Genomic DNA, 21,252 nt, shown 5'->3' with positions numbered 1-21,252 from the left:
CCTTTATCAACTCCACCAGCAAAGTTGCCAACTCGCCCAGCCGCCCCCTCAAGCCACAGAACGCCCCACGAGGCGCCATCGCAGCCCGTAAACACCGGCCAAACGTACGACCCCAAGAAGGCATCATCATCTGCTTGGCTCCATGCCCTGCCATCTTCACTCTCTCAGCGCCCTTCCGCCGCCGGGACGGGAAGGCTCACGGCCCCAGGGCTAGCCATGTCGGCCAATTACTGGGAGTCGACGCAGCGGCGGAACTGGCTGTTTACCAAGGAGCAGCTGGCGTCGATGCGCAAGAAGCTTGAGGACGACAACACCGACCTTGTCCGCATGTATCCTCTACCTCAGATCCGGCATCTGGCCATTTACTTCAACCAGCGTGGGTTTTCCTCCCTTCACCCCCCCTTCCCCCTTCCCCTTCCCCCTCTCCATCGTGAACGGGGCGCGCGGGAGCCGAAGACTGACAGGAATGCCGCACAGAGATGATCCGGCTCAGCAAGCGCATCCAGGTCCGGCAGCAGTGCATGGCCACGGCCCAGGTCTACCTCAAGCGCTTCTACTCGCGGGTTGAGATCCGCCGCACGAACCCATACCTGGTCATCACGACGGCCGTCTACCTGGCATGCAAGATGGAGGAGGCGCCGCAGCACATCCGGCTCATCGTCACCGAGGCACGCACGCTGTGGTCCGACTTTATCAGCCTCGACACGTCCAAGATTGGCGAGTGCGAGTTCTTCCTCATCAGCGAGATGAACGCCCAGCTGCTCGTCCACCAGCCCTACCGCACGCTCTCGTCCCTGCGCGCCGAGGTGCCCATGACGGACGAGGACGCCGCCCTGGCCAGGTCGGTCATCAACGACACTTACATGACGGACCTACCGCTGCTGTGCGCGCCGCACATCGTCGGTCTGGCCGCCATCCTGCTCGCCCTCGTCCTGCGCCCTAACTCGGCCATCCCCGGCCAGAGCAGCTCGGGTCAGGCGGCGGCCGCGGGGCTCGCGGCGGCGCAGGCCGCTCTGAGCCAGGCGCAAGCCCGTGTGGGGCAGCAGCAGCAGCAGCAGCCCGGCTCGGGGCCCGACAGCACCGAGCTTAAGAAGAAGCCGCAGGAGTCGAGGATCGCGAGGGTGCAGCAGTTTGCGGCGTGGCTGGCGGAGAGCAATGTGGACATACCGGCCATGGTGGACGCCACGCAGGAGATCATCTCCTTCTACGAATGCCACGAGCAGTACAACGAGAAGTTGACGAGGGAGCAGATCAACAGGTTCGTCAAGGCACGCGGCCTGGACAAGTGAGAAGAAGCGGGGAGCGAGACTGTGTCTTTCAAGAGGCGTTTTGTTGGCACAAGGCATATATACAGTGGTACGAGCATGAGATATTGCATGGGAGACTTACATACATGGAGGATTTACATAGGACATGGCGATGGCGTTGGGGACTGTTTTTTTTGTTATAGATACTGGAGTCTACAGACGGGGATGATAGCCCCGAATCTTTCTAATCTTCTATTCGTTAGCATCTAACTTCTCCGGTCAACGTCCAGGGCTCCGGCTCTTCATTCCACGCCGCCATGGCTAGCTCCGCCACGACTTGCCCCTTTGTGATGGCAATTTCATGGCCGCCGGGAACGATGGAGATGGTCACGCCGTCTTCCCCGAGGACCTCCCTCGAATCTTCAACCCACTCCTCCTTGATCACGATGGGATCCGCCTCAGCCAGGATCAGGCACACCTTCCCTCCCGGCAGCCCCGGAGGCACCACGCCGGACGTCACCCGCCTCTCGGCCAGGCGCTCGCTCAGCCGCCTCCACAGGCCGTCGTGCTGGCCGTATATGGGCGCGTTCCGGAGGGTGCTGATGTACGCGCCGACCAGCCCGTCGTTGGTCCCCAGCTGCCACCGCATCGCATCGCCGACCCTGGGCGCCGGCGCGTCATTCGACAGCGGTACGTCGTCAAAGTCCAGGCTGGTCTCGTCGCCCGCGTCGTCGACGGGCACGTCGGCACTGGGCCCGCCGTGCTGCGGCTCCAGCCTGCCTCGGACGAGGCGGCGGATGAGCCACTCCGGGAGGATGCCCTCCGAGTAGAGCAGCCGGCTCTTGGCGCCGACGTGCGAGGGTCGCATGAGCCCGCCCGGGCAGACGAGGGTGGCGGAGCGGAGCATGTGCGGGAAGTAGGCCGCGAAGGCGGCAGTGAGGGCGCCGCCGAGGGAGTAGCCGAGGATGTGGAACCCAGCAGAGCCGGTCCACGGCAGCGGCGACGAGGCCAGGACGAGGAGGATCTGGGAGACGTACAGGCGGTCGTCGTAGGGGATGTCTGTGGGCGCATCGGAGTAGCCCCTCCCGAACAAGTCTGTGGGAAGGGGGGCGGTTACATATTAGCCGGTGGTCCCTTTCCTTCGAGAAGCATGCCAGGGCAACTCACCAAACAGCATGACCCTGCATCCCCGTGACACAAAGTGGCTGGCCATATCGCCCAGGGCGATGGAGGGAGTGCCGATTCCATGAATGAGCAGGACCTTTTCACCGTGCTCGGGGCCCCATTCAAAGACCCTAATGGTCCCGTAGGGCGTCTCCACGTCCCTGGCACCGGGGAAGGCGTCGGGCGGGTACGGGAGATGGCCCGAGAGCCCGCCGTGTGCGGATTGCGTTCGGCCTCTTGCCAGGGCTGTCGCCGGGGGCTTGATGTGGTGGCGGAGGGCAGGCCGGATATACAGATAGGCGGAGAGACATGCGGCCGCGGCTACGACGGCGGAGCCGAGCGGGCGGGCTATGGGGAGGCGGTCCGTGAGCGCAGACATGATAGGCTTCCGTCCTGTGCGACCTACAAGAGTCGGGTCGCGGTGAGACAGCTGGTGAGACAGTGGGAGAAGTGGTCGGAAGCTGGATTATCGGGGGGGGTGCCTCGGTTCCGGCCACCGACCGCTTAGCGGTGGGGAGTCGGATTCGGCATGGGCCCACCGGGGCATGTCCCCCATGTGGTGATATTATGTGTTACTCTCACGTCTGTATGGATCCCGACTAGTACATACCACACACGGATAGTAGTTGCAGGTATGCTCCATAATACAATGTCTAAACTCTAAATTCTATTCCAACCGGCGACGACAGAGAACAATGGCCGTTGTCAACACAGCTCAACTCAGCCCAGCCTAACCTCCTCCTCCTCCTCCGCCTCCTCCATCACCACCACCACCGTCTCCTCCATCACCACCACCACCACAGTCGCCCCAGCATCCGCCGCCAGAGTCATCCTGGATACCTGGGTCCCAGTCTCCGTGTCTGCGCTTGCTGTTCTTTGGCTTCGTGCCGTAATAGTTCCGGCCGTAGGTGTTCTTGTACGGGACGCTGCCGTACTGTTGCCGGCGGTGGTAGTCGGCGGCCATGATGGGGCGCGCCCTGTAATAGGCCTGTTGCTGTTGCTGCTTCTTCTTGCTGGTCTTTTTCTTGTCGGAGCTGCCGCAGCAGCAGCAGCAGCAGCAGAGTTTCCAGATGCACATGATGGTCTGTGTTCTGGGAGGTAGAGGTAATATACATGAGGGTTTCAGGATTAAATGTCTAGGGCTGAGATCAGAGGACCGTGATTGTTCTTATACCCTCCTCGTGGCCCTCGTTGCCCTGCCTGGCAGTCGTCCTCGTACAGGCGGCTCTTTATGACGGCAATCAATTGTATCACCAGCGCTGCATGGGTCCCGCAACGGGCAGCTCATCAGCCCAGCAGCCTAACAGCCCAGCACTGCTCCATGGCTGTGCGCACTCTGAGACCAGCATTGGTCGAGTCACAAGCTGGGGCGCGGTTCCTGACGAATCCATACGTCACGGCATAATCCTCCTAATACAACTGCAAGTGGGAGGATAAGCACCGGCCGCAGACTCGCAGGACACTGCCCTTCGAGAAGCCTTCCAGATTCCAGGTTCCATGCTCTGGTCCTTGGGATCGCCACACGGGACCGCCACACGGAACCCGGCAGCCAGTACGGTTCAGTTTGGTACGAGTCCCTCTTTAATAGTCTGTCACCTTAAGTTCCCCAGACCCTGGAGCGGCCCGGCTGGTCCAACACTATTATCCTCTGGAGATGTAAATCTGCCTTGCGAGTTACGACTTGTCTATTGCAAAAAGATTCTTCGTGCCCAAATCCATTCACCCTCCTCCGTTACCACCGCCTCCTCCTCCTCCTCCTCCCCCATCACCACCTCCTCCATCGCCACCTCCTCCATGGCCGCCTCCCCCATGGCCTCCTCCACCATGGCCTCCTCCACCACCTCCAAACCCACCTCCATCACCACTTCCTCCACCACCTCCTCCGCTGGTGCTGGTGGTGCGCAGCCGGTAGCTGGGGTTGTTTCGCCCTGGATTCGTCCCGGCCCTGCTGGCCTTGGAATGGAAGCAGCCCATTTTGCCAGCACTTTTCTACCAAGCACCGCGTTTATTATTGACTTGTCCGTGCGTGTGTGTGTGTGTGCGTGTGTGTGCGTATGTGTGCGTTTAGCTCTCGCCGTAGTGCGGTGCAAGTATGCAGAGCAGCTATTGATTCGCCGTCAAGTAGAGTTGTACCTTCGAATGACAGAGTCTCACGCTGCGAGATCTCAGGTGGTTTAATTATTGTGTATGATTATTATCATGGTGAGTCTAATTGCGGGGAAGGCAGCTGGTTTTATATAAGTACTACATAGTACGGATATGCAATACCATGGTATGCATTTCCCACTTCGTCGACTGTGCGAGTCTGGAAGTTTGCCCGGCATCCTGTGACCACCTCGTAACCACAATCAGGTATAACAATGGGGTTAACGACGCACTCTTGTAAGCAATATCGGCTCAAGAAAACTTGGTGTTGCCTTGGCCACAGATACTAGCTGCCAGCCAGCACTTCTATGTATTCGTTACTATATACACCACGAGACTCCTACCTCCTCTCTTGCGAGTTGCGGCCCGTCCGCTATTATTCTAATAAAATACTTCATTAAACAAGTCCATTCGTAACGCCTTCAATCACCACCGCCGCCGCCGCCGCCTCCTCCTCCTCCATCACCACCTCCACCACCGCCGCCTCCATCGCCACCTCCTCCACCATGACCTCCTCCATCGTAGCCCCCTCCGTAATGATTACCACCATGATGATGCCCGCCGTAGTGATCCCCGCCGTGGTGATGCCCACCGTGGTGATGCCCACCGTGATAATGTCCATCGTCCCACCCGCCGTTGTTGTTATCATTAATTACCCAATACCAGCCGGGGCCTCCATCGGTCCGCCCGCCGACGCCGCCTCCTACTCTGGCGCCTCTCTTCCTCAAGCCGCTGCTGCCTCCTACCCTGCCGCCTGTCTTCGTTGTGCCGCTGTCACCCCTTACTCCGTAGGCTGTATTTGTATCGCCGCCGCCGCCGCCGCCGCCCCCTGTCTCCGTCTTGGACTGGAAGCAGCCCATGTTTGCCGCCAGCTGGTACCTCAGCACCGCGTTTATATAAACTTGTCCGCGCGTGTAATTTTTTTTGGTTTTTGGTTTTTGGTTGATTTGGTGGTTGGGTTTACGCTGGGAGCGCCTTGTAAGTCGATGTTGATACGTCGTCAATTACAAGCAGTGGTTGTAGTTTCACGTTCCGCTCTTTCGCGTCGCAAGGTTTGAGGTCGCTTGTAGATATTGTGTAGGTATGAGGCAGTGTGATTCTTGCGACAATGGGGAAATATGGAAAGAGTCCCCTACGAGTAGTAGTGTTTATATATAGGTAGTCGAGTCTGTGGGGCTGGAGGCTGTGCTTGCTGTCCACCATCTTGTGACCACCTCGCTGCAACCACAGCCGGGCAACGCTTACATTGAAGTCAGCCTTGCTTTCACGACGTCTCAGCCATTATTATGGATGCTCTTTTTTGGGCACCTATCCAACAAGTGGGTCCCGGAAAGTCACCAACTGGGCAGCGACCGATCGCGCTTGCTATAGAGGATGAGGATGAGATCAATCGTCAATGTTGAAGTTGCGATTTGTATGAGACACCTAGGTGCATACGCACGCATTCTACACGAGTAGGCGATACTGATACATCACAAGGAGGCCCCAGGGGGGTCGTCTTGACAGACCAGGCCAAACACCACCTCAACTGTCCTCACCACTACTTCCTCCTCCACCACCGCCCTCATCACCTTGCCGTCCCTCGTGGGCGCCGCCTCATTCACCACCCTCTCCATCATTCTGGGCTCTTCCTTCAACACATTCGCCTGTACTGCCTTGTACCCCTTCCGCCGGCACCTGGATGTCGCATTCGCCCGCTTCTCGTATTCCCACGTGCCGTGCAGCTGAGCCGCCGCGCAAGCGGCAGCTGCTGCCAGCACGAACCAATATCCGGTCAACTCCATCGCTCCCCTCGGCCGGATTGCGAGGCTAGAAACTGATGGTGCTTCGAGCTCGGCTTGTCCCGCCCGCTGTGTCCCTGCCGGTCGTGTTGGCCTCGGGACACCTAGAAAAACCGACTGGTGCCACTCCTGTGAATTTGTTCTTTTGCGATTAGGCAGCAAGTTTGGTGCGTTCACTTCTCAGTTCTTCGTAGCGGTTCCCAGAAACTTCGAGGTTGGTCGTGGTGTGACTTATAAGTGGACTTGCCGACCGGGCTTCGGGTGTCGGACTCTCACGTCACAGGTTTTTGCGCGCTGCTGTGTTTGATTATCGTGGAGATGATCAGAAAACTTGTTTCCAACCTCGCAGTCTCTATTACCAAGTACGTGCGAGACCAGAAACATGCTGATGCTCCCCAGATCACCCATGGCCACTTACCGGCCACCGTATCACGACACCGGTCAGCGCTCAACAAGCGAGCCCACCAGACTCCTTCCTACAATATAACTTTTATGGCGTCTCACCATTGCGAATGCCTTGTCTGTGTGTGAGCACATGGGCATAAAAAAAGACCCATCAACTGGACGGCGGCGCGCGAGACTTACACAAGGCACCCGCCAGAGCAGAGTGGCCAACTTCTGGCGAGTACAGGGATATTTAACATTCATTGTGAGCAGCACCAGCAATTACGTGAGAACTCATTCTCGAAAAACCATCAGTTTAATTATAATATACTATGTACATGTGTACCTACTAGTATATACTACGTAGTACTCGTACTGATTCGTACTTGTACAACCCATATTATCGGACGTCCACTGAGAGTGGAAACGATCATCCGGGGTTCCAGAAGTCATTACTGGTATGCTAAATTGTTTATGGTACCACCAAATGTTCATATAAATCAAAGACATTATAAAGTCGATGTTGATTCACCTCTTAATTGTCTCGACCCAAAGGCAGTGCTCGTACTCGCACAGCGTCTAACCAAAGTCATCGGCTAATAATACCTATAACGTATGTGGTCAAGACAGGTACAAGAGGACAAAAAAGGTTAAACCACATACTTCGTCGAGCGGCAATCTTGTCAACATTGATTTTGCATTCGTCGGTAAACTCTTTTACATAGTAGTAATACTAGTGCCTAGAGCTTCGAGTAAGTTCCTCGAGTCGCAATGCCCCCCACTCCCCACGAGGCACCTCCAGGGTTCATCTTGGGCAGTTCCTCGCCAAAGAGCGGTCAATAGCTGCGCAGATGAGGGGGGTTACATTCGCTGCCATATCAAAGTCTCGGGGCGACAAAAGAGCAGAGTCGGGACTCGGGGATAATAGTCCTAGAGGTGGTCTAAGGGCCATGGCGCAAGGTACGGTACGGCTAAAAGGTCACAGGGGCTGGCTGCTCGGCCTTGGCCCGTGCCATTTACTAGGACCGTGTGCCTTTTGGATTCCACCCGAGTGGAATGCGGCAGCTTGCAGAAGGGGAGCTTGCCACATGGTTCCTGGCAGTCTGACACAGCTGCGACAGGCAGCGTGTCGCCGTCTTCGTACATGGTACGAGGAGTAGTATCTTGCTTGCTTGTGCATGCAGCAACGCCCGTCTGCCGAAACTGCGAGAGTCCATTAGTAGTTAGCCCAGTCTGGGTGCGACTTGATAGGGGATGGGACTCCCCAAGTGAATCAGCCATTACTCGCAGGCCCCCAAGTCCGAATAAGCCCATTGTCTAACAAGCGCCCCATACTAGTAGTTTCCCGCCGGGCAAACACTTACTAATACTAGTACTATGTATCTAAGTATCCGCTATTCATAGGACAGATCTAGTTTACCAGCGATAGGCGCGCGTAAATACGTCAGAGGCGAAATGTATCAATCGAACTGGGGGCAGTGCAAGTGAGGCTGTGAGCCTCGCCGATTAGGTTCTCCAAGTCTGTCTTTGAGATAGGGGGGGGAGTCACACCACAACCCACAAGGTACGTAACCAGCCTGTGTCCACAGATCGATCCATCGGTGAACAGTGTAGATGGTTCGAGCAGTTTGCTCAGGTGACGAGACCCTTCCAAGTTCCATCCCTTCCATCTATCTCCTCCGCGAACCTTCTTCACCAGTAGGCCGGAGCAAGAGTCTGGTGATGTCGGTGATCTATGCCCAATTGGGTCAAGGTCCGCGATGATGGTTGATTCAAAGCGGCCTCGCTTGCAACCTCACACAGGATCCAGGGACCAGTCAGGGCCATCGTGAACGGAGGTGGTCAGTCATGGCCCAGTTGTGTGAAAGCCCACGCTGCAGGCTTGAACCCCCCCCCCCCCCCCCAATTCACTGGGCTCCCGATTGCCGCTTCCCCACACATCCAGAAGTGGAACACTTGCACGACGCTTCGAGCCTGTCAGGCTTCCTCCCACCCACGCACCACCTCACAGTGCGGCACGACAGGAGGCGCGGAGGAGTCGGAGCCCTGGCAGACCTAGCCACCTCTAGGTCGCCTCCGGCCCAGTGGGAGCCCGTAGCCGCCCTCCCACTGTGGCTCTGGTGCTCCCAGCCCTCGAGTTGCAGGTCCCCCGTCGCGCTGGGACACTGCAGCTCTGCAGGCGCCCAGCCGCCCGCTCCGCTGGCTGCCTTATCGCGACTACCGTCGCGTCTTTGTTCACAAGCGGTCGCTTTGGTCGCTTGGTGTTGTCTCGATGAGGTGCACCTCTTCTCGGTGACCAGGCCAGCTCGACTCCAAGTTGTTGCCTCCGTTGCACTAGCCCTGGGCGCCAGGTTCCATCATCATGTGTTGTCTCGTAGCCTTCCAATGGTGCGCCGCTGCAATTACAGACACCAAAACAAAGCTGCGGCCGGCCAGTGGTGTCTCGCCGGCGGGATGGGATCAGCAACAAGTGCCAGCGGTCCAGCATTGGCGGCCGACACTGGCGGCACTCTGGCCGCTCTGGCGCTGGCGCTGTGGCGGATTCCGCCATAATAATTGTGGTCCGGGTAGGCTGCGCGCGGTCAAGTGACAGCCAAGAGCCCCTCTGCACCTGGAATGGAGTCCAATCTTCGCTCTGTGCGTCATGGCCATGGTTCGCACGTTGCCGCTCCCCTGGGGCCTGGCAGCCTGCCAGTGCTCCCTGGCTGCAACCCTTTGTACAGATGCCGCTGCTGCCCAGCACACACATCGGCGGTCCCGCCCTGCCCTGTTGTTGTCCATTTCCAGGGCCCTCACCAGCCACCATCGGGTGATATTCTCGAAGAACGAGGGGCTGGTTGGGCTTGGGGGGATGAGCTGCATGGTTGCTCACGGCGTGTCCGTTCTGGCCATTCGAGCATGTATTACCTTCTGATTCTAGACCGCCAAAATAGACTTGCTTTCAGGTTCTCCGAGCGACGGTCTGCGACAGCTCTCTCTCCCTTGCTACCCCTCACACTCAAACACGGTCATAGCCACGACACTGTACCTGCGCGCGGCTGTCGACACTGTCCCACAGGCCACCGGTCATGCCTGAAGTTCTGAACGCCTCCCAAAATTGCTCCATAGCGCCTCCCACTGTGGCTCTAGTCCCTCTTGGTACTAGCGTCTGACACACGAGCCCAATCACCTAGCGGTGGCGAAGGTGGTGGACCCTGCATCTGCGTCTTCTCATTCGCCGGCTGCGTCGCCTTTTGGGCATGACCCCAACCAACAAAACCCGCCGCCCGTCATCCCCCGAATACTCAGGTTCTTTCCTGTTCCCTCCCACACTTTCTCGTACTTCGTCCCTCGACTGCTACTCGTCCTAATACTTCGCCAACATCCATCCCACACCTCCCGCATCCAACCCAAACCGACCACCGCGAACCACGACCACAAATTCTCCAACCACTTCTCAAATTCAACACCGAATCGACTATTTTGCTCTGGGAGGTTTTGCTACCACCGTTCGCTTCATGCTCAACTCCTTTTTGTTTACATAATATCGCTTAATCCCGCACGCACAATCTCTAAGAAGGGTCCGCCTTCCGAAGGAGCAAGCAAACAACAATCGCACACAACCAACAAACCAAACAACAGAGACGACGTGCCTCGGCTCTGGGAGCGTCACAATCATGTCTTCGTACTATAACTTCAACATGCACTCCTCTCACCCGCCACCCACCTCCCACAGCCACCATGGCGGCCGCAATCGTCGCGCGCCCCGCCTTTCCGTCTCGCAAAATTCCCAGAGGCAGTTTCGTGGTGTGCGCAGCATGAAGGAGCTCAACGAGTCGGCCTCACTTTCTGCTTTCCGCACAAAGTTCGAGGCTGGCCGCTCCTTCGAGCTCGAGGACGATTTGGAGTTTTGCCCTGGTCTGCTGACAGAGAGCGACGTGAGTACCCCAAGCACGGAAAAGCCACTTCCTTTTACCAGGAGCCCCTTCCAGCTCACACATCCCATCAGTTGGTCTCCATCTCCAGCGCCTCTGAGCGCTCCTCTCTTGCCAGCAACTCCCCACAGTCCTCACCGACCCAGCAGCCTCAGACTGTGGCGCCCGGGTTTTCTCTCAACACCAGCTCGCCGCCCTTCGTTCCTCCTACCAGCTACCAAAACCACCAGTCGAACATGAAGCTCCACCAGCCCGCCGCCACACGTGGCCGCAACGCCATCCCCATTATCAACCCAGCCACTGGCATCTCCATGTCGAGTCCGCCTTCATCAGTGTCGCCCGCCAAAATGCAGCAGTCGATGGGTCGACGGTGGTAGATCGGTGCCGTGATGGCGTCGCTTGTCCTCTGGAAGGGTAGCGCCACCGCCCCGATCACCACTGTCGAAGGTGCAAAATGCATCTTGACCTGTAAAATAAACATTACATTGTCGGCAACTGTTTACCTTGGCGGACACTGACGATACGACATGAACTGGATTGGCATCGACTTTATCTTCGGGCTGGGTTCCTCGATACTTGGCTTGACCCGGGGTCAGCTGCTTGACGCAGCTGCCTTGGGCTACTGGCTCAACCACATCTTTTTCCGAATCTGTATAAATATCCTTAATATCGACATACCCTTGGTTTACCTACGGCAAGATTTCGAGGATACTATCGGCACGGCACGACAAAGATTTCGATACCATTTCACGTTTTTGTTCTTTCGCTAATATCCACTGGGAGTCGGTGTTGGCCTCGCAAGGAGAGGTTGTCCGACTATGAATGGCGTTTCTGCGGTTTTTCTTTTCAGGATACATTGCATCGGTGTCGACACGGCGGTCTGGGAATAACGGCTCGGCAATGTCCGGCCATGGGAGCGAGCGACGACTTGACGTTACCGGGAAAATCATCAAAAAAAACCGTCTACTGATTATTGCGGTCACGGATTCACGACGATATAAGAGAAAAGATCACATATAGAGTGTGTGCTTTTTTTGGTGGAGCGGGACTTACGGGTGTTTTGTCTGGTTACATCTGGGAAAGTACTTGGGGTTAAGCGGCTAGTTGTTTGGTCGGTCAAGACGAGCGGGTGTCTTGTTTGCGCGCATGTCTGGAGCTGGAATTGGGTCTACTGGGAACACACGGAGTTGGGTCGAATTCGGGTTGTGATTCCCCAATATTTTTCTACAAACGAATGGGAAAACGGGCAAGTCCTATTTTCTACATCTTTGTATCATGTTGAGGGGGGTTACGGTATATGTCATCCCTTCTCCTGCGGCTTATTGGTTTGGTTGTCTCGTCTGGGAATGGGTTTACCTGCGGACATTCGGGGAGTGCTGGAAGATTTGCTATGACATGATCTCGAGACATGGGACAGGTGCATTGGGAATATCGGGCCCTCGCGCCCTGGTGTTTATTGCGCATTGCAATGGAGCGAGCTTTTGTACGTTGCCCGCGGGGCAGATGATTGTTTCCAGGCGAGAGAGAATATACGATCTGTTCAGACTTGAATGCTCCCTTTGACTGTGACATGCACGGCTTGAATGTCCAGGACTCACAGGATGTGCAAATGTTGGAATGGACATTCGTACGAGGGTAATCTCTACGAGTACTACATCCGTTGATAGGCAAGCTTGACGCAGGAGCCACCCGGTCTCACAGACGGAGCGAGCAGCTGAGAGATGCGGGTATTGTTTTCCCAACAATTCTATCTTCCCGAGGCTCGGGACCAGCAATTGAATTGCCAATGGAACTTATTACCTACTCTACGTGCTAGAGGAGCTCTGGTCGAGAGAGGGACCAGCATGAACAAGGGGTGACGTCAATCCTACGGCACCTCGCAGCCCGGTCACGGAGGCCAGGAAGCTTCCAAGCGAAGAAGCTAACATAGGGAGTCCTTAGCTCAAAGCCTCTTCTGCGTGAAGAATACTACACGATCCCTCTCCTTTCTGTGCCTCTCTGAATTCTCTAGAATCCAGGATCACCTCACTCGAGAACTATCCATCAACCCTTTCCTCGAGCGGCATCAGACAAGTCCCCAAGCATCGACATGATGGCACCGGCACGCAACCTAGTCAGCCTCTCGATGCGCAGCGCCGCCCGCGGCGGTCTTGCGATCCGCGGACGCGGCATGTTCTTTTCTACGAGCCAGCAGTTCGGTCTGGATAAGTCGGCAACCTGTCAGTCTTGACCATTGGCCTTTCCGCCCCCAAAACTACCATCAGTGTCCAATAATCACTAACACGCATATCAACGAGCAGCCGATAACATCAGCAAGGTCGATTCGGTATCGAAGCTGAAGAAGAGCCTCGGCCACTGGGAGCCGGAGCTGGCGACGCCCAGCGAGGAGGCCGTCAAGGCGGATCAGGCGCCCAAGGAGCCAGAGGCGAAGCTTCAGGAGATAAGTAAGGAGGCGGCGGAGAAGGCGGCTAAGACGGGGAAGAGCGTACGTGACGAGGTGTGGGGGTTTGATTAGGGTTCCGGTGCTATGTCAAAATGGCGAATGGTTGCGTGTTTGGATCATTGGTTGTTAATTTATAGGAAATCGAGAATTGGTCTGATCACCCGGGTACTGATATTGGTCGATGTGTGTCTCCAAAACCACACTGATGGCATGGTTGGGCATGGTTGACTCCGTGGAATGAAACGAGTCTTAACTGACTTTACACGCTCAGCTATATCTGATGACAAGAACTACCCAACATTATTTTTAGAGCATTTATTGGTTTCCTTACATTGTATGGAGGACATTATTCCTTCTAAGATGGCACTTCAACAGTGCCGGGTCCCGGAGTTGTCTTGTGCTAGCTGACCCACAGGGTAGCTCTCGGCTCGGATCCGACGACGGGACCCTCGCCCGTTATCGATAAATTCGTCCTAGGCCAAATTTCTCCCATCGCATCACCAACAGTCCGTCCTCCTCACCCCAAGCGCAACTCCACACCAGCCCGAGCTCGCCCTCCCCTCCATCCTAGGCCGCTGGCCTACCTTTCCCCCTCGAGGCCTCGGACCCTCCCACACCACCTCCTCTTGCACGGCCTGATCGAGACAAAAAAAAAAAGGAAGACCGAACGAACCCATCTCAGCTATGGCGCCCGCTGCCACGAACCCCCCCTTCCAAACCGCCCTCCTCGCGGGCGCCCTCGCCGGCACCACCGTCGACCTCTCGCTCTTCCCTCTCGACACCCTTAAGACGCGCCTGCAGTCGTCGGCCGGCTTCTTCCCCTCGGGCGGCTTCTCGGGGATATACCGCGGCGTGGGCTCCGCCGTCGTGGGCTCCGCGCCAGGCGCCGCCTTCTTCTTCTGCACCTACGAGGCCGTCAAGTCGCTGCTGGGGCCCGAGACCGGCTCCAGCGCCGCGGGCCACATGTTGGCCGGCAGCATGGGTGAGGTGGCTGCCTGCGCCGTGCGCGTGCCTACCGAGGTCGTCAAGCAGCGCGCCCAGGCCGGCCTGCACGGCGGGTCGAGCGCCAGCGCGCTGGGCGCCATCCTGGGGCTGTACAAGACGCAGGGGCTGGGCGCCATGTGGCGGGGGCTGTACCGCGGCTGGGGCATCACCGTCTTCCGCGAGGTGCCCTTCACCATGATCCAGTTCCCCATCTGGGAGAGCCTCAAGGCCTGGGGCCGGAGGAGGCGGCGGGAAGGCAAGGGCGACGACGACCGTACCGGGAGGGACGTGCCCGCGCTGGAGAGCGCTGTGTACGGGAGCGTGGCCGGGGCGATAGGGGCGGCGCTGACGACGCCGCTGGACGTGCTCAAGACGAGGGTCATGCTGTCAGAGCAGCGCGTGTCGGTCGCGCAAGTGTTTGGGCAGATGGCCCGCAACGAGGGGATACGGCCGTTCTTTGCTGGCGTTGCGCCGCGCGTGACGTGGATATCGATCGGCGGCTTCATCTTCCTAGGCAGTTACCAGTGGGTTGTCAACACCATGACCACTGTACTATAATAATACAGCCGCCCGGTCACGACACGCAGAGGTTGCATCTGAGAGACGACGCCGCCATATCACACCAAGACGAGACGAGCGCTTATTTCGAGCTACCTCCTCGGTGCTGGATGATGGTCCAGCACCATCCTTTTTTGCACCAGTACTACCAGTATCCTCTCATTCTCAGGCTAACTACGCATCGCTCTGAGATGTATCATAATGTATATATAGACGGAAGGGACAAGACAGGAACGCTATAGAGGCAATGACGAGCGAAATATGTACATGAGTAGACATAGACAATAGAGTTCCCAACGCATAGAGGGTGTGGTGTCGCCTGTTGTCTTCGACCTAGAGGGCCTGGCCTGGGATCGCCTGGTTGGCGTTTCCAGGCGTTACCGGGGGTTCTTGGGGCACCTCTGTCTCTTGGGCTGGCTCTGCGGATGGAGGCGGCGCTAGCTGAATTACCTTGCGGCCATTGGATTTGTAGTGTAGGACAATATCGTTACCGCCTTTCCAGACGTGTGTCCGGAGGGTTGCCAAGCTCATTAATGGATCCAGCAACTGGTTAGAGAGTTAGTATCGCATATCATGCTCACGGGTGGGGGCTAGAGAAGCGCCACATACCTGTTCGTTACAGTAGAGCTCGAGGTATTCTTCTGGCTTCAACGCATTCTCCTCTGGCTCCTCTGGCTCCTGCTCGATCCTTTCCGCCACATAGGATAAGATCTTCTTCACCCGCAGCATCCTGTTCGCATTGAGTCTGTTGTTGCCGTCGGCCGATGCCACGGGGGGAAGGTCGCCCACCGGGTGCAGAACGAACGAGATCTTGATAGGATCCTTGAACGTGACTTGGTTCTGGAGGAGGATGTGACCAAGCCACATCGGACCCTTCTGCTCGATGATATCAGCATCCTTGCTGAGACTCCCCACTGTGCCTTCATAGATGTTGGCAACACTGCCCGAGGTCTCTTCTTGGATGAGAACCTTGGTGTTGGGTGGGAGCTTCAGAACGGGTGTCTCGTCAGGCAAGCTCGGCGTCAAGCCAGTCTCGACAAATTTGTCCGGAGCTTCTGCTAGCTGCCTCTCGTACTCATGGCGAATTTTCTGGACGACGCCGTAGAAGCTGTCTTCCACTTCCTTCTCATGGCTGGACGATGACTCGGACCCCTCCGCTTTCTCGTCCACTACAGTAGGTTTCTCCTGAGCCGTCTGGGATGCCGAACGTCCTAGCTTCTTAGTACCAAAAGACATCCGGAACTTCTTGCCGAAACCTGTGCCTGGTGACTTGGGGTTGTCTCCTGACTTATCCTTGTCTTTGTCCTTGCTCTTCTCATCTGCTGCTGCCTTGTTCCCGTCTGATGACTCTGCAGCTGGGGTAGCGGGCGTCCCTGCCGGCTTGGCTCCTGGATCAGCTGGGCCGATTGTGGTGGTTGTGAAATAGTCGTCCTTTTCACCTGAGCGGCGACTTGCATGAGAGCTCCGTTGCTCAAGGGGGCTCATGACGCTAGATGCAGATGCTTCTGGCATACCAGGGAGAGGTGGAACTGGCCCGGGAGTTGCTTGATTAATCACAAGCCCAGGCGTCGTAGACGGCACCTGGAGGCCATTAGCCTTGGGAGTGGTGGCTTGGTCAGGCGACGTCCAGCCCGAGAGGTTGGGCTGAGGTAGGGGTATCGATGTCGGTGCATTCGCTCGACTGGCCGCTTGCCTCTTCTCGACCCCTGCGTTGACATCCTTCCGATAGTCTTCGTCCCGTTTGATCTCTTCATCAATCAAATTGGCAAAGAGATAGCGGAGGATCCATCGTCCGAGCGAGACTGGGGTTTCTGTTAGCACACTGTCGTTGGAAAGTGGAGGCCGTGTCTCCTACTTCTCTGGTCCTCTCTGAACTCCACAGGCTCTTCCAGCTCCAGCTCGTCGGCATATACCTCGGCATCGAAGCAATTGTACTGCTCCAGCACCACAGTAAGGTTGCCAGAGCTTAAGTCAATGCCACACCAAGGGGCGACTGCTTCCCGTGTGTTGACCACCTTCTCCACATCCTCAAGATGCTGCTTTCCGAAGCTTTCCACGGGTTTGCACTGTTCGCGTTAGCTGAAACTTCCCTTATGTCTAGGCTGAGGGCGTTTACTTTTATTAGATCCCACATCAAGACCTCCCCAGCCGTATCTAGCGTCAGGACTCGTCTCCTATCGTTGAGTAATTGATGCTTGAGAAGGCCGAACTGGCCTTCAATTGTTTCGGCCGGTAGCTGGTGAATCGGTTTCACCTCAAAATCAGGTTGTTCAATTATTAGCTCAGACATCTTGGTCGTTACTGTCTCGGCAGCCGTATTTGACTCGGGGTTGATTCCCGTCCGCGGGGGTAGTGGAGACGTATTGGAAACTCGCAGTACAGAGTTTGGAGATATCTCCTTCTTAGTTGATGAGGCCGCTGGGGGGATCGACGCGGGATGGGCTCTGGTGGATGTGGTAGATGCGTCGCGGCGGCGACGGAAGCTGTCCCGCAACTGGGCATGATCGTCCATGTTGATGTCGTCCCACCGATTTATCGAGGATTGGCCAGTGGCTGTCCAAATATGGCCGCCGGCAGCAATGAGCTTCCAAACACTAGAGTGCTCCTTGGCGACAGCAAGGCTCAGCCCATCGTCCATGTCCTCAATACCTCCTCGGACGTCGGTCTTAGCAACAAGGCCTGATCGGTCGCTACTGTAGAAGACGCCGAGACGAGGATCGTCAGAGTACAGAGACCAGACCGCATCATCGTGCATGGTAAATGTGTACATGCAGCGGCCACCCTTGATACTCCACATCTTGATTGTCTTATCCGCGCTGGCACTTAGGATGGTATCGCCGGAGTCGTCGATGAGGATTGAGCGAATGTTGTCAACGTGCCCAACCAGCTTGGAGACTCTGGAACCTGTCCGGGGATCGTAAAGGCGCAATGTCTTCTCGGGACTGCCTACCGCGAGTACATTCCGGCCCACGCTCAGCGCGTAGACGGAGCCCTTTTCGGGCTTGTCCTCACCCTTGACATCAATCTCAAGCGTCTTGCCTCCGCCATTCAAGTCCCACAAGCAAACCTTGCGGTCCAAGCCTCCTGAGGCCACCCAATTGAGACCCATGTCATCAGGAGGAGCCGCAAGGCGGTTGGCGTAGTCGGCATGGGCGCCGATGGGCTGCGCCTCAGCATGTTCTTCAGAGTGTGGCCTCCACACCTTGACGGTCAAGTCCGAGGAAGCTGAGACCAGCGCTGTATTGTTTTTGGCTAGAATGATATCGTTGATCCAGTGCATGTGAGCCTGCGTTTGGGCGCGGAACTTCGTAGCGGGCTTGGACTCGGTTGAGGGTGCATTGTTGTTGTCACGGCCGTGGCCAAGGCCACAGTTTAGGTCCCACGCACAAACGACGCCGTCCCGTCCACCGGAGTAGCTATGGGTTCACGATACGTGGTTAGCTCAGCTGTAAGGGGAGCTTTAGAGGCGGGGGACAAGGCGGTTTTCGGAGGGGCCTTCAAATTCGAATCGTGCCACGATGGGTCGAGGGAGCTCACAGAATGCTGTTGTCTGTATCGACGGCTACACCCAAGACGCCGAGACGGTGCCCCCCCGCCGAGGCTCTATTGTTCTCGAGAACTGCGAGTTGGTTAGCATGAGGTTCGTTCCTGTGGGCGGCTAGGCGCATGGCTCTCTAGAGGGCCAATTGTCTCATTGCGGGGTCGGTTGTTTGGCGATCGCGGGCAAAGCGCAATATCGGGCCTTTTTGGGCTGTTCCATGGGGTATTTCGGGAGGAGGGAGTGGAACGTTGGGGTGCGCCATGGTATCTGGGGGTTTGGTGTTTGGTTGGGGAGAAGGTCGAACATACCGTAGCTGATCCTCTGCCGGGCTTTCTTGGAGGCCATGGCGGGACGGGTTGAACAGGCGCTGCGACGAAGCGCGCCGCAGGCTGGAGGTTATACGAGCAACGGGAGTGAAGTGTGACGGAGAGCAACGTTGTGGGTGCTGATCGATGAGCGAGGAGTGGAGTGGAGGATGATGGTTGGGACGTCATGTACATAGTAGAGGCAGCCGTCGCCAAGACCCCTGGCGTAGTGGCAGCCTTCAGGGGCCCTCAGGTCACTGTGGTTTGGCGGGGAAGCGATACTAATACGGTGGATAATAGAAGTTGGCGCGGAACGTGGCAGGGGCCGCCTAACGTGCTTACCCACAGAGCAGGTGGCAGGTGCGCAGGGAATCTGGAATGAAATGGAATGTTGTTGAGGTGCGGTGTGTTCAACCGGCGTCTCACGTCGGCGCCGTCACGCCGTCACCATAAAAAGCAGTCTTCGAACGTTCTTGATCTTTCATCATACAGTCTAACATTAATGGCACCTGCTCTTGTAGTTTCCGACGCCCCAAACTCCCGACTCCAGAAAGACACCCAGGTATCCGCACCAGCGATTGTTCGGCTTCCTTGATGGACATGGTGGTGAGAGTCGGCTGAACTCAACAGTGGCTTGGCAGTTTCCCCCGCTGTTGGCTGTCGCAAACCAGCCCAGAGCCTGGAATCATTTGATACCTTGTCCGTACACCACTGTTGGAATCCTGCGGGACTCTGAGATGCTGCCGCCACCCTGGCACCACCTTCTTCAACCTGTGGTAGTGGTGGCGGTGGTGGTGGTGGTACGACTTGAACAGAATGCATAGGTCGTCCTGAAGCCTGTCCGTACTCGTAGACGGTCCACTTGGACAATTCGCAATGTCGTTCGGGTATTATAATACAGCTGGCCTGGTAGGAATTGATAGATCAGTCAGAGTTCTCGGAAGGTCACTCATCCCCAGGGTCGGGTTTCAAATAATACCTCTCTAAATTTCTCTCACCCTACCCTTACATGACGACACAGTTGCACCCGTTTGGACACCATCTGGCCGAGCGAATCTTCTTTATGCCATCGCACTGAGGGCACGAGTCGTCGACAACGGTGATTGAGTCTCGCCTCCCAGGGCACGCTTCGTTGAAGCAGCGGGTATTACCCCTCGGTACCCGGTGGTGGCACTTGGAGTACTCCGTGATGTTGCTGACACACATTGGGCTTGCATCGGTCGCGGGTGATTCGGGAGCGTAAGAGGTGCTAGAAAGAATACCGTAGTCGCCTCGTCGTGCGTAGAGATGCTGATGCTGTGGTTGGGCGAGGAGATGTTGGCGCTGCCTTATATGATCACCAGTACCTGGCTAGCTGGACGGGAGCCACTCAGTTCATAGGCCGTCGCTCTTGACACACAGGTACTAGGGAGGTTAGGGCCGCGCGGTTCGAAGTGGCTGTGAGGCAGGAGTCACGAGCTTGTCATGTGCGTGCGTGGCAAGCAGGATACCCCCGAGTATTTAAACGCTGAGAACGGCCTTCCGGGATATCGAGGCATCCGGGCAGGTCCAGGCATTGGACGGGCTGGCCCGCCATGCCGAATGAACACCTATCGGGCTGGGTGGCGGTACGGGACACCCTTTGTGCATCATGGTGTGGCTTCTTCAGAGAGCGGTGTTAAACAAGGACGGCCCCGCTAGGATCCGATGCATCTTGTACGAGTCACGACTTACGACTCACGAACACCATCTTCACGCTATGTACCTTAGGGTCAAGTTTTTACAAGCCAAGTTTCATCTTGTGGACATGTTAAGACCCGCGGCCTTGAGCGGGACAAGGTTAAAAAAAAATAGTGCCCGGCATCACGGAGAACGGGAGCGTAAAATGGAGGAAGCATAAGTACAGTAAGGCACGGATACTAGCAGTAGTAGGTATTTTACCTGCCCTTTACTGTGGTACGAGTATTAGTTCAACGGTCTTAAGGGAGCCACGGGGACTTCGGTCTTGAGTCTCTTCCCATTGGCCAATGGTCGGGTTCGACAACACCTCTGTGACTGTAGCTCCTAGCACCAAGCTCTTTACAGCGTGGCTGTGCCAGTAAGGATGGTTACTTCGGCCAGATGCATGGAGGGTCCAGCACCAAGTTGGAGCTACCGCTTCCGCCAGCTCCGGTGCGCTCGCTACGATATACTGTCCTGTCCGCACATCCAAACCCATCTTGGATGTTGGGCTGGCTCCCATGTCCTGAAAGCGAGTGGAAGCTAAGGCAAGACCGGATTTAAGGTCAAGGCACAGACCGACGAGAGGAGCTCGGGCATCGAATGTACTACAGTAGACGATATGTCTTTAAGCATGCAATGCCGGGGTCTGCTGGAGGCACGGTGCGTAAACAAGAATGATTCTACATCTTGGTAGCACGTACCTAGAGCGTACTAGGGGTACGAGTACACAAGCTGCGCTCAACCAGATACCAACTAGGAGGTACAAGTACCGCGAAGTAATCGATGCTTACTTAGGGGAAGGAGTACGAGTAGAACGAGGCTTCCAGCATGGTCCATTGCATCCGGGTCGAGCGTCCAGTACTGAAATATAGCACCGTGAAGTGCGTAAGCTTACTAAACTCTCACCTGGATGAGATGTCGTCTCTGAAACTGCATTTAACGGAGCTGTGGGTGGAGGACCGGGAGTCGATTAGTACTACTACTAATAGTAGTGAGACATTGGGTACGTACCTGTTAAACCCGTTCGTACGGATAGAAACTGGTGTATTACTTTCGAGGCTTTCAGTCATTCCAGCCTCACTTCT

General features: G+C 56.5%; 6 protein-coding genes across 6 annotated transcripts; 4 read left to right on the top strand and 2 right to left on the bottom strand.

The window, feature by feature from the left end:
- Window positions 1-216: 216 nt before the first annotated feature.
- SSN8 (uncharacterized protein) lies at window positions 217-1,289 on the top strand (the record flags this gene model as incomplete). Its single annotated transcript, XM_083196819.1, has 2 exons — window positions 217-376; window positions 478-1,289. 2 exons carry the CDS (start codon window positions 217-219, stop codon window positions 1,287-1,289), a joined length of 972 nt encoding a protein of 323 aa, XP_083048027.1.
- Window positions 1,290-1,506: 217 nt separating this feature from the next.
- ACO1O0_007445 (Alpha/Beta hydrolase protein) lies at window positions 1,507-2,790 on the bottom strand (the record flags this gene model as incomplete). The annotated part of the gene is made up of 2 exons (XM_083196818.1): window positions 1,507-2,342; window positions 2,415-2,790. The coding sequence occupies 2 exons, from the start codon at window positions 2,788-2,790 to the stop codon at window positions 1,507-1,509; spliced, it is 1,212 nt and encodes a 403-aa protein (XP_083048026.1).
- A 7,611-nt stretch (window positions 2,791-10,401) lies between these two features.
- ACO1O0_007444 (DUF4452 domain-containing protein) lies at window positions 10,402-11,012 on the top strand (the record flags this gene model as incomplete). The annotated part of the gene is made up of 2 exons (XM_083196817.1): window positions 10,402-10,638; window positions 10,710-11,012. 2 exons carry the CDS (start codon window positions 10,402-10,404, stop codon window positions 11,010-11,012), a joined length of 540 nt encoding a protein of 179 aa, XP_083048025.1.
- Window positions 11,013-12,727: 1,715 nt separating this feature from the next.
- ACO1O0_007443 (uncharacterized protein) lies at window positions 12,728-13,150 on the top strand (the record flags this gene model as incomplete). The annotated part of the gene is made up of 2 exons (XM_083196816.1): window positions 12,728-12,854; window positions 12,936-13,150. 2 exons carry the CDS (start codon window positions 12,728-12,730, stop codon window positions 13,148-13,150), a joined length of 342 nt encoding a protein of 113 aa, XP_083048024.1.
- Window positions 13,151-13,762: 612 nt separating this feature from the next.
- On the top strand, window positions 13,763-14,620 carry PET8 (mitochondrial carrier domain-containing protein; the record flags this gene model as incomplete). The annotated part of the gene is made up of 1 exon (XM_083196815.1): window positions 13,763-14,620. The coding sequence occupies one exon, from the start codon at window positions 13,763-13,765 to the stop codon at window positions 14,618-14,620; it is 858 nt and encodes a 285-aa protein (XP_083048023.1).
- A 333-nt stretch (window positions 14,621-14,953) lies between these two features.
- Window positions 14,954-18,506, bottom strand: ACO1O0_007441 (WD repeat WDR48 family protein; the record flags this gene model as incomplete). Its single annotated transcript, XM_083196814.1, has 6 exons — window positions 14,954-15,166; window positions 15,230-16,422; window positions 16,476-16,686; window positions 16,737-18,036; window positions 18,158-18,239; window positions 18,470-18,506. The coding sequence occupies 6 exons, from the start codon at window positions 18,504-18,506 to the stop codon at window positions 14,954-14,956; spliced, it is 3,036 nt and encodes a 1,011-aa protein (XP_083048022.1).
- Between the last annotated feature and the right edge of the window lie 2,746 nt (window positions 18,507-21,252).

Source organism: Amphichorda felina (assembly GCF_050947745.1).
Source record: "Amphichorda felina strain 45539 chromosome Unknown scaffold_7, whole genome shotgun sequence".
Classification (NCBI taxonomy): domain Eukaryota; kingdom Fungi; phylum Ascomycota; class Sordariomycetes; order Hypocreales; family Bionectriaceae; genus Amphichorda; species Amphichorda felina.
This window is presented reverse-complemented; position numbering and strand designations above follow the sequence as displayed.